This window comes from Protopterus annectens, chromosome 12.part0 (assembly GCF_019279795.1).
Source record: "Protopterus annectens isolate FY-2018-M chromosome 12.part0, PAN1.0, whole genome shotgun sequence".
In the NCBI taxonomy this organism is placed as follows: Eukaryota; Metazoa; Chordata; order Ceratodontiformes; family Protopteridae; genus Protopterus; species Protopterus annectens.
Genome location: NC_056746.1, coordinates 285988343 through 286005515, shown reverse-complemented (window position 1 = coordinate 286005515; position 17173 = coordinate 285988343). Strand labels below are relative to the sequence as shown.

Sequence of the window (17173 nt, the reverse complement as noted above, 5' to 3'; positions counted from 1 at the left end):
GACGAATTGTGTTGGGACAAAGAAATTCGAATTATAAAACCAGACAAAGGGGGAGGGGTTGTACTAGTGAATGCTTTAGACTATTCAAGTAAAATATTAGAGATGCTGTATGATAATAGTACTTACATCCCAGTTTCTATCAATGAGATTAATATTTCTTATAGAAAAATTGATTTGATTATTGAAAAATTATTACTAGATAATAGTTTAGATCTCAGGGTAGGGGGGATTTTGCAGAACAAAAAACCTAGGATAGCATCTTTTTTTGGCATTCCTAAGATTCACAAGAGCACCATAGACCCCCCCCCCCTTCCAGACCCATTGTTGCTGGTGAGGAATCAAAAACTTATCCTATAGCTACCTTTCTGGATTTTTCCTTAAAACACTTAAAAGATTATGAACATTTATTGAAAGACTCTTGGGATTTTTTGAATAGTTTGACACCTACCAAAGTCAGTTGTGAAGACTATTTTCTGGCCATTGATGTGGTTGATCTTTTTTCATGTATTCCAGTAGAGGAAGGCTTAGATAGGTTTACAGAACTTTTAGGTGAGAAACAGTCAATCTGCAAGGCTGATGTAGATGTTTTAGTGGAACTTATGAGAATAGTACTGGAACACAATTTCATTTATTTTGAAGGGGAGACATTTAAACAGATCAAGGGCGTGGCTGTGGGGGCAGCATGTGCCCCCACTTATGCCAATTTGGTTTTATTAAAATGGGAAATCAGTCATGTTTTTGGTTCTGATTTTTGAAAGTACATCAAACAGACATTTTCTGGATGACATTTTTGTTATTTGGGAAGGCAATGTAGAACTTGTGGTTCCCTTTTATAAATTATTTAAACTCTACTACAGAATTTCTGAGGTTCACTTATAAAATGGATTCCAACAAAATGGACTATTTGGATGTTAGGATAGAGAAATCTGAGGGCAAGTTAAAATCTAAAATACATCGTAAAGATACTTTTAGTAATTCATACCTTCCATACTCGAGTGCACACCCCTGGAAGCAAAAAAGAAGTGTATATTAAAGGGTCAGATGGTCAGGGCGGCCAGAATGACCTCGGACAGATATGACTTATCTGAGATCGAACTAATTTCAGATTTTTTTTCAGGGAAAGAGGTTATCCAGAAAAACTGATAGTTAAAACATGCTTGGAAATTATTAATGGATGGGGTGTAAAATATGTTCCTTTGTTGGGTAACACACAACATATTTTAAAGACAAAAAATGATGCTGAAAATAACTTCGGGAGAGCATTGGTAGCTCAGTACAACAGTTTTTTCTGGTGAAGTCAAAAGGATTGTAGAATCTAACTGGAAGATGTTAAAATACAATCAAGAAATTGTAAACAGAGTAGGTAATTCACCCTGCTTTGTTTACAAGACGAGGGTAAATTTGAAGAAATTATTTGAGATGAATAAAAAGGTAGTTGCAAAAGATTTAGGGGTAGGGACCAAGAAATGTGGTAGGTGCTCTTATTGTAGGTATATTATTGATAAAGAGCAAATTACTTTGGAAAATAGTATGAATAGTAGAATTACTTTTGTGAGGGGTAATTGCCAGACTAGGGGCATTGTTTACTTAGCTATTTGCAGGGACTGCCCCAGTTTTTATGTAGGCAAATCTGAAAGGGCATTAAGTAAACGAATATATGAACATACCTACAATATCAGAAAGAAAAATATGAATAATGCACTTTACATGCACCTACAAGCTGAAACAACACATAATGGGTTTAGGTTTGGAATTCTTGAACAAGTAGTAAATGACCCTAGGGGAGGGGTCTGGGAAAACAGGTTGTGTTGCTGGGCGACTTATTGGCAGACTAAATTGAATGCAACCAGTTACCCAGGGATCAATGACCATATTTCAATTAAACCATATTTAATTAAAAAAGCAAAAAGATTACAGTCATCCACACACAATGACATCTTGCTACTGGCAATTATAAGCTTGCATTATTTCCCTTGGGCAACCACAATATAGGTTTACACAACCTTGGTTAGGTTGTAGTAATATATTTTTTTATTGCTGGGATATTTTACGATCACAAAACAATGTACATATTATATACATATACTCCAAGTTTTTTAAATACCTGTTATGTGTTATATATATTTTTTTTAAAGTTCAGTTTTAGAGTAATATATGTGAACAGAAATGAATGCGTCATCAAGACTCAATTGTTTACAAAGCATAATATCCTGAACTCTAGTTACAATCGATCAAACAGATTACTTCATCCATTGAGGGAAGGACAGAGGGTACGAATCCAGACAACAAAAAGTTTTGATCGAATAGGACAGATTAAAGGCATCTGTGCAGAGCCGAGATCTTACTTGGTAAATTCCGAACGAGGAGGAATCACAAACATCGTCTTCCTGTGCCAGAGTCATCATCATCATTGCAATCACAACATTGTATCTGATGTGGACTCTAAACTGAAAAGCAAGTTAGACACTGTTTCCAGACCAGAATGTGTTCAAAATTCTGACTCCATTCCAGAAAGTGATTTGAAGATTCCACAGGTCAACCATTTTATGGAAACTGTTCCAGTTGCTAAATCTAATAGCCAGTTTTATGTCACACAATATGGACAAGTGTCTAAGCCAAGTGTGAAATATACAGCAACGTGGACTTGTTTGTAAATATATGTATATCTAATACTGTATAATGCATGAATATGGTTAACCTGTGATTTTTGCATGCCAAAATCACAGGTTAACCATATTCATGCATTTCTCAAAGAGGGAGGATGTAGATCATAGTGTAAAGTGTCTGCTACATCTTTAAGAAGCATGCAAGGCTGTACATGCAAGTATATAACCCACACACATGCAACCCCCTAGTGCCATTCTGAAGGAGCAGGCAGGGAGTGAGCATGCATGATCACAGTTATTAGCTTGTATATAAGTTACTTAAGTTAAAGTCAATAGCCAACAGTAGTAATGTGTTTGTATGAAATAAAACTGCTTGAACAGAACTCACAAAGACTCTCTATTTATTTCCCAGACATGAAAGCGACAGGTAAGATCTGGTTCCCCCTTGTTTGTTGATGAACCAGACTACTGACATATTGAATGTTTGGTTCGCAATAGTCCTGGCTTTGAGAGTGTCTTGAAAGGACTGCAATGCTAGGAGGGCAGCTGTCATTTCCAGGAAACTCGATATGCATGTTGGCCTCTTCAGGGGATCATGCGCCTTAGACCATCCTCCCAAGAAGTGCCCCCCCCACCTGATCTGAGAGGCATCCATGGTCACTGTGGCGCCTTGGGTTGAGGGAAAAGTACAGTTATGTACACTTACCATAAATGTAGATGTTCGAGTGCATTCACTGTTGCAGTCATTACATTTGGGTAATCTGCTGGCAGGTTGCCCTCAGTCGGCCTGATTAACAAAGTCTTGGGTCCTGCGTTGGTTGCTGTCCCTTCTTCCATGACATCAGGTCATCAGGGGTATAAAACATGCAGCCGACGCCATTTTCATCAGTTTTTCTTGCCCCAGATGTCAAGTGCCCCTCAAAATGGGAGCTATATATATATATATATATATATATATATATATATATATATACACACACACATATATATATATATATATACATATAATTTAGAACACAAAAAATATACTTCCAAATAAAATCAAATACAATAAAAAAGCTTTTGAGCAGAGTAACAGAAAGAACAGGTATAAAAAGACAACAGTAGGGGGCTGACGGGTGGGTAACCAGGACTGCAACAGTGAATACACTTGAACATATACATTTATGGTAAGTGTACACAACTGTACTATGTCCTTCGTGTTTCACTGTTGCAGTCATTACATTTGGGTAGAATCCCAAAGCTATACTTGGGAGGAAGGAATTATAGAGCATTAGGTGCAGCTAAAAAGCCCTGCAGGACAGCAGTGGCAAATCCTGCTCTGGATTTAGAGAAGAGAGGTACATGGTAATGCTTGGTGAACGTATGAACTGAGCTCCAGGTAGCAGCTTCTAGAATGTCTCTGGTAGGAACCCCTCTGAGAAAGGCTGCAGAAGTAGATGCAGCCCTGGTGGAAAGGGATCTGTTCCCCTTGGGGACAGGTTTACCATGATGCATGTAGCAAAAACGAATGCAATGGCTTATCCATTTTGAAATAGTCTGCTTTGACATAGCCTTTCCCTCTGCCCCTGAAGCAAATGCCACCACAGCAGCTGCTCAGATTTTCTTAGAGATTTTGTCTTGTTCAAGTAGAATCTTAGTTGTCTGTGTACATCCAATGAATGCAGAATTCGCTCCCCCTTGTTCTGTGGATTTTGGAAAAAAGCTGGCAGATGGTCTGATTAAGAGCCACACTAAATACCACTTTAGGCATAAAGGATGGATTGGTCCTGACACTAACCTGTCCGGGTAGAAAATAATAAAAGGCTCCACTGCCATGAGAGCCTGTAGTTCTGAAATCCTTCTAGCTGAAGTGACTGCTAAAAGAAAAGCTGTCTTCCAAGAGAGAAATTTTATGTCCGCAGTAGCAGCTGGCTCAAAAGGAGGTAAGGTGAGCTTTTCCAACACAAAACTGAGGTCCCATGCAGGAGTTGGTGCTCTCCTGGGAAGTCTTAAATTTTTGGTCCCTCTGAGATACTGCTTAAGCAGGGGGTGAAAAAAGAGGGAAGGCTCTGTGTTGTAATGAGTTGAAATGGCAGAGGCATGGATTTTTATGGAAGAGAAAGACAGGCCCTTGTGAAGCATCTCAGTTCAATATTGCAGAATCTGAGGAATATTGGGCATTGCTGTGCTTATTCCTTGTGCCTGATTCCAGGCACATAATCTTTTCCATTTATCAGCATAAGATTTGCTAGTACTAGGCCTTCTAGCCTCCAAAATTACATCCATCACAGGTTTGCTGAGAGATGTAACTGGTGAAATTAGTTGATTAGCCATGCTGCAAGATTCAGAGTTTGGAGCTGAGTGTGTAGAATTTGATAGTTTTGCTGAGACAGTAGATAAGGTGTCTGAGGCAAGTACCAGGGAGGAAGGTGCGACATACTGCATAGGAGCGGGTACCAGTGTTGGCGAGGCCAGTCTGGAGCAATCAGAATCATTTTTGTTTTTTCCTGTCTGACTTTTAGTAATACCTTGGAGAGCAACGGCAGAGGGGGAAAGGCATAGACTGACAGGTTTTTCCAGCTGAAGGATAGAGCATCCACTTTCCAAGCTTTTTTGTGATGGATTCTTGTGCAGAATTTGTCCAACTGATAGTTTTGGGGTGAGGCAAAAAGATCTATGTCTGGGCTCCCCCATTTGCATGTCAACATGCTGAAGATTTGCGGATCTAGTTTCAATTCGTGTGGGTCCATAACATTTCTGCTTAGTTCGTCTGCCAGAGTATTTTGCTCTCCTGGCAGGAATTAAGCTTGTAGATGTATTTGGTAAGTCAAGGCCATGTTCCACAAAGCCATGGCTAGTCTGCAAAGGGGGTAGGAATGGGTACCCCATGCTTGTTTATGTACCACATGACTGTGGTGTTGTCCGTCTTTATCAGTAGTTGTCCTGGATGAAGAAAGTCCTTGAAAGCTGTCAAAGCATTCTGTACAGCTAGCATCTCTTTCTGATTGATATGTAGGTGCATTTGAATTGGGCTCCATTCGCCCTGAATGCATCTCCCTGCCAGATACACCCCCAAGCATAGTCTGATGCGTCTGTAGTCAGGGTTTGGGTGGCAAGGGGTGGAATGAATGACAGTCCCTTGTTTTGGTGACAGGCCTCTGTCCACCGTAGGAACTCTTGCTGCAGGCAAGAAATGATAGGAATCATTGTTTCCAGGCTGTGACAATGTTGACTCCATAAGCTTTTTAGGTACCATTGAAGTTTTCTCATATGCAGTCTTGCATATGGAATTAGAAGAATGCAGGAAGCCATGAACCCCAACGCCTGCAGAATTTGTCTTGCAGATAACTGGGTTTTTGTGGCCACTTGTTTGAAGTAAGTCATCAAATGGATTTGTTTTTCTGGCGTGAGGTAAGTCATCTGAGCAGTTGTATTCAAGCTTGCACCCAGGAATGTAATTTTTTGAGAGGGTAACAGTTGTGATTTATTTGCGTTTATGGTGTACCCTAGGCAAGTTAGAAGCCTTTTACAAACGCCAGATGCTGTAGAAGAGTGTCCTTGTTTTCTGCCTGAATTAGACAATCATCCAGATAAGGACAAATTTGAATGTTTCTTTGTCTGCAACATAAAATTACTGGTGCCAGGCACTTTGTGAAGACCCTGGGCGCAGTAGATAAGTCAAAGGGCAGTGCAGAGAACTGGTAATGCAAATAGCCTGCTTTGAAGCGGAGGTATCTTCTGCAAGATTCTCTGATTGGGATATGCAGGTAAGCCTCTTTTAAGTCTAGAGTTACCAACCAGGCATCCTTGCCTAGCATAAGCAGTAACTTGTAGTCAGCATCTTGAATTTTGGAATGTCCAGGAATGTATTTAGAATGGATAAGTCCAGAACTGGATGCCATGACTTGTCTTTTCTGGGTACTAGGAAAAGTCTTGAGTAAAAACCTTGTCCCTTTTCCTTTTCTGGTACTAGTTGAATAGCCCCCATATTCATGAGGGACATAACTTGTTTCTGGGCCTTTGCCCACTGATTTGGAGGCAAATCTGGCCATCCCTTTGGAATTGGCAATGTGTTGAAATGAAATCTGTATCCCTGGGATGCTATATTTAAAACCCACTTGTCCTGGGTAATTAGATGCCAATTTTGTGCATGAAGTGCTAGTTTTCCCCCCAAAGGGGCTGCCAAAAGATAAGTGCTTGGAAATGGCAGAGGAAAGTCATTGAGACTGTTTATCATAGGGAGGTGCCTTGTTACTTCCAGATTTGGAGGTGGAGCCACCCCATTGTTTTGTTCTGTAAGTTCTTTGTGACTGAAACCTGGAGCCGTTGGAGTGTCTGGGTTTGACCTGAGCAGCTCTGGTGGGTACTGGAAAGGACCAATTCTTAGTAGGCCAGTGCCTACTGAACCCGGCTGGCTGCACTTGTAGGAAATCTTTTACAGTTTGCATAGATTTAGCTTTGTCTTCCATCTTTTTCAAAACTTCTTCTGCCTTATTACCAAATAGACTGTCCTGTTGTAAAGGAGCATCCAACAATTTTGCTTTAACATGATCAGGCAGATTTTGCTCCTTGAGCCAAGCATGTCTTCTTATCACAGATCCAGTTACAGCGGCCCTACAAGAGACCCCCAAGGAATCAAAACCACATTGCAAAGTATCCAAACAAAAGGGAGATGAGGGCGAAAAACTGTCACACGTAAACTCCCACAAATTCACTCAGAAACTCCAATAGAGGGCCTGCACCACAAACGAATAAAGAAAAATATTGAAAGTTGATTTATTATTTTATTCAAGAACCATAGACCTGGTTCTTGAATAAAATAATAAATCAACTTTCAATATTTTTCTTTATTCGTTTGTGGTGCGGGCCTTCTACTGGAGTTTCTGAGCGAATTTGTGGGAGTTCACATTGCAAAGTATGCTTTCCAACTTGTTCACCTGAATGCAATAAATCCTGTAACTCTTTATTTTCCACACAGTCAGAAATCAACATCATTTTCTGTTTAAGTAAGCCCATGACATGCTGCTGATATTTAAGCATATGAAATTGACAGTTTAAAGCCCTGATTGCCAGGGTTGCAAAAGTGTAAACCTTCTTACTCCATCTATCCAGCGCCCTGGAGTCTCTATCAGAAGGGGTAGGATTTTTAGCAGTAGAAGCCTTAACACCCTTGGGACCCTGTGAAATTGTTTCAGGGTCAGCAGTAGGGTTTTTAAAAAGGAATTTGTGGGAGTCAGGAACCCTGTAATATCTGTCTGGCTTACTAGGAGCCGGAGGCAGGGAATCAGGAGTCATGCTGGATTCTGAGAAAACATCATCAACAATGTCTAGAACAGGAGGTATAGCCAAAGGCCAATGCTGAGGAAGTAGCAAATCCCTAAGCCTCTTTTTGGATTCTGAAAAATCCTGACTCTCCCAATGAAAATGTTCCCTTAAGGTATGCAATGTTTCTCCAAAAGAAAAATCCTCAGGAGGAGAAGCAGAAGGGATGGATACTTCTGCATCAGAGTCCTCATAAGGTGGAATAGATAACTCCTGATCAGAAGAGGAATCAGAAGAAATGGAAACCTGATCTGAAGATTCATAATTAGTGCCTTGCCTAGGCCTCTTAGCAGGAGGGGATTGGGAACCCCTGATCAAGGTAATTAAATCCTCAGCCATTTTGATGATTTGCTTTTAGGCATAGGGGCCTGTGCACGTGGAACAAGCGTAGTTTTTTTAGACATAGAAGTTGGTTTTGGCCTTGGTTTTGAAGATGGCGTTGGTTTAATATACAAATCTTTAGGCCTGAAAACACCCTCAGAAGCCGGTGCCTGCGCAGCGGCTCTGGACCCATCTAAGGTAGAGACATCCGCAGGTTCAATACTTAAAGTGTCTTGCGGCATACTGGACTCCGAATGGGTCTCAGCAGAGGCCTGCGAATCAAAAGTAGTGGGTATCAGGGGCTGTGAAAGCACCTCACTGAGTACCAGCGAACCGGCGACTGGCTTAGGAGAAGCTTCATCGTTGGTTTTGGACCTCGACGGTCTGTCTCTGTCTTTTTCTTTGTGCTTTTTTGTGAACTCTGGTAGTCGGATTGCTAACTGACGACATTTCAGGATAGTTAAATCTTGAGCCAAAATATTTAGATGCAAAAATATACTGACGCTTAATACTGCGTTGGTTAAATTTAGCACAAAACCGACAGCAAGGCACGTTGTGGTCAGGGCCCAGGCAAGGAATACAGTACAAATGAAAATCCTTATGAGGTATTTGCTTCCCACAAGTAATACAATTATTAACTTTTACTGACATTGGTAAGGAGCAAGAAAAAGTTTCCCCAACGGGGTACTTAGCTTTAGGTTGAAGACTTCGGTTCTGAAACTCGAAAACGAAAATTGCTGGAGTCGGCCGACCGGCACTTGCGAACTGCTTCTGACACTGTGCAGCAAGAAAGACTGATGAAAATGGCGTTGGCTGCATGTTTTACACCCCTAACGACCTGATGTCATGGAAGAAGGGACAGCAACCGACGGAGGACCCAAGACTTTGTTAATCAGGCCGACTGAGGGCCACGTGCCAGCAGATTACCCAAATGTAATGACTGCAACAGTGAAACACGAAGAACATCAAAGGGATGGCCTTCTTGTATTTCACTGGAATGGATGCACCACAGAAGGTAATTTTTGCAAGCTTGCATTACTTTGACTTGACTAGATAATGGTTGTTGGCAAGGGGACAATTGAGTTGCGAGTGTCCATTGAAAGATCCTCACATGGTACCTTGCCAGTAGTACTAGAATGACTGCTGCTGACTTGGATCCTTATGCTTGGAGAATCAGATAACCTGAAAGAGAACTCTGAAAAATCTTTTTGACCTGGAACTGAATTGTTTCAACCCTGGACAAAGGGAAGAGAAGTTGTTTGAGTGAAAGTATTGAACACAGCACCAACAAATTCTGATATTTGAGTTGGTTCGAGTTGAGATTTTTTTGTAACTGACAAAAATCCCCACACAGGACCATAACTGGAGTAAGTAGTCCCAAGTTTGAAACAGATGATACCTGATAAGAGTGGTTATGAGCCAGTCGTCAACATATGGAAATACTCGGAACCCCTGCAGTCTCAAGTGAGCTGCAAACTACACCCATACGTTTGGTAAACATCCTAGGGGCTGTGGTGAAACCAAAGGGTAGAGCTCTGAACTGCTAATGACTGGCTCCCAGACAGAAGCGTGGATATCTCCTGGACCATCTGTTCTTTTTTACATGATAGTATGCATCCTTAAGTTCTAAAGAGCACATCCAGTCATACTTGTGTAGAAAGGGCAGAATGGACTGAACCGTGACCATCTGGAACTTTATATACTCAATGGATCGATTTAGTTTGTTGAGACTGAAGTTTGGTCTCCAGTCCCATGTTTACTTAAGCACTAAGAAAGAATCTTGAATATGTTTCAGACTCTTTCTGGCCAGGGGGAACTCTTGAATTATTTTTTTTTTCTAGTAGCATGTTTATTTCTAGTGCTGCTGCTTCCCTCTGATTGGGTGGAACATCAGGGATTTTGTTTACTATTAGAGGGAGTGAATGGGGAAATGGGATTATATGATGTATGGATATTATCCTTCGTACTCATGAATCTTTTGTAATTTCTAGCCAGGTTCTCTGGTACAGGTAAACACCTCCTGACTACCTCCAGAAACAGACAGTCAGGACTCTTTTCAGAAGTGCTGATAGGATCTGTCAGAGAAAGTATCCCTAGATCCCTGGTTATGTGGACCCCCTCTGCCGCTGGGACAGGATCTTCCATTAAAGGTCCTCCCTCTACCCCTGGGGGAACGGTCTCCACATGGATCATGTCATTGAAAAAGACCCTGGGACTTTTTGAACCACATTTTCTGTCTGCCTCAATGGTTCCTACAAAAGATCTGTTGATGGGATGAAAAATGTATGCCCACAGCAGACAGGGTTTTTCCTTCCTGCTCACACCTAGAGTGTGTCTTCAACTCTGGGGCCAAATAAGGAACTTCTGTCAAAAGGGGCACTGACAAAAAGAAGATTTGAAGGGTTCCATCAGTCACACAACCACATCCAGGCATGTCTTCTGATGGAAATGTCTGAACCAACTGCAGTGAGGTACCTTCAGCCACGTGGGAGATGAGCCTCATGGACAAGTTTGAAATGGACTTATGGGTAGCCAACTGCTTGGAAACAGTGCTTTCTACCTCAAGGGATGCAATCCCAGAGATGGATTAGGAAAGTTCTTTAATCAAATCCCTCTGAAGTTTCGTAAAATGTGCCAAGTAATTCAGTGACCTAAGAGCGAAGGTCACTGAAGCACAGACATGCTTTCCAAATCTGTCCAGTGCTCTAGACTCTCTGTTATGGGGTGGAAAGAGGAACTTCTGCCATTTCCTTCTTAGAGGCTGCTACTATAACAATGACATCAACAGCTACTCCCGTATTCCAATATGTTCTAGCCTTAAGTGGTGCTAGGATCCTATCTGGTCTCTTAGGGATAGACTCAATCATGTCATGCTCCTTCCATACCCATCAAGAGACCAAATCAATGAGCTCAACAGGGGCAAAGTCACCCAGGAGGTAGACAGACCAGTGCCAAAAGCCTCCAGTAACACCGACTCCTCTTGGGAAGGGTTATCAGGAGACCAACCACCCCTTTGTTTCAGGAGTTTTAAGATGTCTCTAAATGAGACGTCATTGGGTGGTGATCTAGCAGACCCTTCCCCTTAATCAAAGTCAGTATCCTCTGTGACAGACTCCTGCGGAGAATCTAAGTGTCTCCTTTTACATTTCCTCTTCCTAGGGACCTCTTCAGTGGGATGCTCCAGAAGTCATTACTATACCCTGCTGGGCTGTCTGAAGACTGTTTTGGGCTGGCTGTCCCAGGGAACAGATGACTGAGGCTCTAGATGCAGAATTGAATGGAAATGGGTAGTCAGAGCTGTAGAGAAAAGTCTGAACTCTGGGAACAGAGAAAGCTCTCTCCACTACCTCAAAGGCAGAAAAGAACACCGACAGATCTAATAAGGCAGGCTTATGGATCATAGGCTCCCTTCGCCCTGAAAGCAAACTACTCAAGAAAAGAGTCCGGTCTGAGCTGTCCAGCTCCAAGGCTCCAAGGGGCAGAGATGGCTCCAACAGCTTCAGAATCGAATCCAACACCCTGGAGCCAGCGCTGACATTATGGCTCAGAGAGTTGTCTGGCTCTGAAGTGTTCAGTTCTGGACCACTCACAGACACCATCGGAGTTCAAAGATGCCAACATCTTCAGATCCAAGGTGAACTGCAGGACCTTTGGATCCGATGACTCTGAAACTGAAGGTTGTATCAGAGAAGGAGTTAACAGTGGAGGAGTAGTACTGACAAAGGTCTCTGGACCTGACGGGGTCAGAGCCAGGAAAATTCCCATTTGGATCTGCTTCCTGAGGAACTTCCTTATCACCCTGTCCACACCAGCTTCTGTAAGGCTCTTGGAAGATCGAATGGATGAGGTCATGGAAGATGGTTTTGAATGGTGCCTACGAGATTGTTCTAAAAAAAAGGGACAAGAGCTGAGAAAAGATCCGATCTGTCAGAAGCTGAGGTGACTACATCCAAGGACACTTTTCAGATCTAGGTCTCGGATCCAATTTTGCCACTTTAACAGGAGGTTCAGATACCAGTGCTGTAGAAGTAGACTGATTCACAGATCTTTTTCATGATTCTTTAGACAGGGACTCTCCTTTTTTATCAACTCTTTTGGGCTTTGAGCCCCAGAGGCTGTAGAAGCAGGTTTGGAGGGTAGCAATTCTCTAAGAATCAACTTATTTTTTCTATCTATTAATGAGCAGGAAATAAACCCTTTACATATGTCACAATCCGAGTCAAGATTTGAAGGGCCTAAGCAGTAGATGCACTTAGTGTGCCATTCGAATTAGGAATTTTATGGCAGCAGGCCAAGAGCTTTTTAATGCCTGAAGGCTTATCACACGTAGTAACAGCTAAGGAAGAGGAACAGTTAGGTAAAGTTTTTTTTTTTTTAATAGTCAAAAAGGAAAGAGGAGAAAAATGCCAACAATGGCAATCAAGGTACTATAAAAGCACTACAGAAATACCAACAATAGTAACTAAGATATACTCAAGGAGTAAAGGATTTAACTTTAAACAGTAAAGGGTAATAGAAAGAGAGAATAGAGAGGAAATCTATTACAAAGAAAATAATCCTAACTCACAAAAACAATGTAACACTCATTTGAGAGTCATCAGTGACCGCATCTGTATACTACAGTGGCAAATGAGATCTGAGTTATGTTCGGAGTTGAATCGAACACCCTAGAGCTGGCGCCGATGTTACATCTCAGAGTCTCATCTGGCTCCAAAGTGCTCAGTGTTTCACAAGCTGGAAGAAGTGGCAGAGTTGGATTAGAGGATCAGATCCAAACCCAACAGCTGATGAATGAATAAAAATTACATCAGATCATATCATATTCCCAAGTGAAAAAATATCAACCAGATCAAACACCTTATTTATTTGTCTGGATTCTGCCAATGTAGTTCATGCCCTCATGTCTTCTTTCTTGCCAGGTCTTCTGCAATGTTCTTTACCTCAGGCTTAAAAACAACGACCAAGCTATGGCTGCAATATGTGCAGCATTCCACTCCCAGGCTTTTGCTTGGAGTTCCCACACTAGTCATATTAATATGGTGTTATGGGATCTGGAATTGTTGCCAGTCATGAAAGGTTAGTGCTTAAGATCCTGATTTTGACTTCTGTGCCTGTACAGTCTAGGTCTAGCTCTTTGTAGGAGCTCCTCATCCCCTGTCACCTAGTGCACTCTCTAAGGTCACGAGGTGAGAGGCTGCTGGCTGTTCCAAAGATTCATATCAAGAATTCTCTGGATGGTTACCTTTTACTTACCTAGATCAAGTCCTGTGGAATCAGTGAAGTTCTCTAATACAGACATGTAAATTCAAGGCCTCTTTTCAAAGTTCCCCTTGTTTACTCGAACCCAAACAGAGATACTGTTCATAACTTCTGCAATTTATTTTAAGTAGTTTGTCTTTCTGTGTTATAGTACCTGCACTGCACAATTCTCTCTGACTCATTAGCTTATAGTTTCATATTCAGTGTCTTGGCATGGGTGCTTATAACATTGAAATAAATAAACTTTTGCTGTTGATTTAAATAACATACTTTTATGGAGAAAATGTTGTGTTTACTGTGTAAAGGCAGCAACCATTTCATGGTGATCATTTAATTTTGATTATAGTTGTTCAGAAGATAAAATTAACTCAACTTTATTAGTCAGTGACACAGTAAAGTTTGCTGACACCTGCTAGACATTTACTAAAATATTGTGAACAAGACTGGAATGTATAATAGTAAAACAAAGGCAAGCAAATGTACAGCCCATCTTCTAATACATGATAAACTGCTTCTTTGTACTAGTTTTACTTGCAAAACAGAGATTCAGCAGCATTTGTCTGCAACTAAAGCAGGTTTAAAAAGAAGGAAAAATCTGACCAACTTTGGCTATACCTGCCACAAACTTTCATTGCAAACAGAAGGCAATTATATTTACCTGGGGTCTTCAGCTGCTTAACACTTTGGGTATGGGCCACTTCTGCAACCCTCTGTGTAAGTGGAAGGACCTCTGGGATATCATCTCCATTCCATTCATCCCAGAACTTGGAATCAGAAAAACTGAACTGCTTTTCACTTGTGGAAATGTTATGCTGTTCTTGAAAACTGCCCAAGGTTGCTCTTCTGGATTTTTCTGAATGACATTTAATAGGTGTTTTATTTCTAACTTTTGAAGTGGTAACAAGACTTCTAAGACTTTTATCATCAGTGCAGTATAATTTGTTCATGCAAGTTTTGGAACTAGATCTCAAACTCTGACACTTGTCAATCTCATCACAGTCAGATGCACGACACTCACTGCTCACTGGGAAACTCACATTAGGAGACACATGCGTGTTCATCTTTCCTTCTCCTTTCTTTTCTTCACATTTATCATCTTCAGAAACACTATCCAATGAGTCATTACTTAACAAAAGTTGATGTTTATCCTCAAATTTGGGGGCATCAAACGTTCTGTGAGAGTGGGTTTGGTATTCTGAGCTATTACAGCTTCCAAAACGCAGCGTTGTTGATACATTAGCATGTAATGAATTACCTGCAATCACTTCTTCCATCTTTTTGTCACAACCAGAGTTTCCACTCAGGATGCTCTCATTTGAAGAAACATTAGGCATATTATCATCCATGTTTTCCTGTTTAATTTTGATTAAAGAAACATCTATTTTAGCAGCAGTCTCAAAAAGTCTGCTCCTTTTAATTGCATGACTTACCAGAAAGCTAGATTGGGTGGTCTGTGTTGAAGCATGCCTACTTCTTGTAGATAAAGGTGTAGCCGGCACTAACCAAGAAGAATCCAAACTTTTGTCCTCTGGTGGACTCTTGCCTTCACTACCGCTGCTTCTGGATTTCTGCAGTTTTACACATTCTGGACTTGCCTGAGTTGCATGAAACATATCTAGAGGACTCTCTAAGCTAGCATTGTCTTGCTTTTGATCATCTCTTTTCCAACAACACAAAGATGGCTTCATGTCTTGCATGTCAATACTGTCATCTAGTGCTTTTTCCTGTTTTTCCTTAAGAAGTTTGCTCATTGTTTCATCAGGTTCTTTATTCTCTGATTTGAAGCAACATTCATCTTCTCTAGTTAGTCTCTCAAAATCAGACTTGTGCTCTGTTTCTATTTCATCATCAGACTCTAACAAAAGAATAACATTGTCTTCCTTTTTAACCAAGAAAGATGACTGGTTTCTACTGCTGTATGGAGAGGATATCTGAAATGCTGATGGACTAAATTCACGATCACTTATGATCATCTGAGGAAGCTGCTTTCCAGCTGGATCTTCTAATACAAGTATAGTCTTACAGCTCAAACTGTCTATTACTTTCTTGTCTTCTGGGCTGGAGCAATTCTCTGATTTGCACAAAGCATTTTGTTCTGGTGCTACATCTATATCTGTGTCATGACTTAAGGGTGGTATCTTTTCAGAAGATGTATCACAACACTTCTTAGATGGAGATGGGCATATTGGTGACATACCAATATCAGGAAAGACAGAAGGTGACGTTACTGAATGATTTCTGTAAGCATCAGCTACTGAAGAATGAAACTTCAGTGACTCATCAATATCAACACGTAAATCACAAACTTTACTTTGTCTCTTAAAAGCAGATCTACGATGTTTACTATCCAACCCTTCAAAGTTCTCTCCCAGCTCCACTGTCTTCTGTGAGGAAACAGACAACTCACCCCATGTATCAGAAAACATTCGATTATAACTCGTCTCAAGTCTGTTATCACATTCTGAGTTCTGACAAATGTCTTGCATTTGTAAAATGTTTGATTTTTTTCTGTTAGAGTCTGTTAAGGGTGTGAAAGCAATTATCTCTGCCTTGGGTGATGCGAAGTAGCTATTAGTATTAGAAGATGTGATTTCAGCATCTAGAGACATTATTTCTTGGTTATTTACATTTTTATTCACATGTTTCACCTCAGTTACTTCTACATCAGTTGAAGCTTGCTCAGTTGTAGATTTTATGCTTAGACTACCATTATCCCATTTGAATGGTCTCTGACTGCAAGTGTATGAGTTCCCAATGTTCTCCAGTCCATCACCATCAATTTTCTTCTGCTGGCACACAGGGTGTTCATCTTCTGTTTTTGTATTCTTGTAGCTCTCAGCCTTTTCATTTTCACTACTATTATGACAATTTTTCAACATTCTTCTCTGGGTGGCAGCAAATTCATAAATCTCATCTAAATCTTCATCTCCAACATTTACATCTTCTGGTTCAATGTTTTCTTGGTCATCGGTGAATAATTCAGGATGTTCAGCCAGTTCCTCTTCATCTACCCACATGGACTTCAACAGTTCCTGGAAGTTCTCAGCTCTGTTGTTGCAATCATCTTCTTCTTCATTCTCAATACAAAGAAAATCTTCTGAATGATTTTCTGCAACAACTTCATATGCAGTGTAGGACTTACAAATATCCAGCAAATCATTTATACCAAATCTGCATAAAAAAATGTTTTAACAATGTTCAATATATGATTTACAAAGTCTTCTTTCACAGCTATACTCCACTTTTAAAGTCAAACCTCCAGACATTGGGTGTAGAAGAAAAGAACAGTTGCTTTACAGGTACGTCATACAGGCCTGTTATCATCTTAGCAGCACTATTTTCCACAAAGTCTGACTAGTAATATGAATAATGTAAATGTACAAATGTTGTTTACAGTAACACATGATTATGATGTTACATAAAACATATGTACAAGGCAGATGTTACAGACCCACACCCACTACAAAAAGCTCTTCTTAAATCATACTCCCTTCAGAGTTGCTCATCTCTCAGTGGACTGCTTATAACTAAAAGCAAATAGTTGTGCCACAGTGGGTAAACCTCTGAATGCCATAACCTTTTGTGTATTTTGTCTGTCTCACAGTGTGAGAACAGCAGTGGCAGCTGGTGACTTCAAATCAAAGGGGGGCTGCAGGAGACAGATGCATGGGTGGGGTCAATGG

At 40.8% G+C, this 17173-nt stretch overlaps 1 protein-coding gene across 1 annotated transcript in view; it reads right to left on the bottom strand.

Moving 5' to 3' along the window:
* Nucleotides 1–17173, bottom strand: part of SLX4 (SLX4 structure-specific endonuclease subunit) — a 1828351-nt gene that overhangs the window by 440056 nt on the left and 1371122 nt on the right. The window contains exon 12 of the mRNA XM_044089343.1: nt 14149–16661. Within this exon, the coding sequence (XP_043945278.1) occupies nt 14149–16661 (2513 nt within the window). The remainder of the gene's footprint in view (nt 1–14148; nt 16662–17173) is intronic.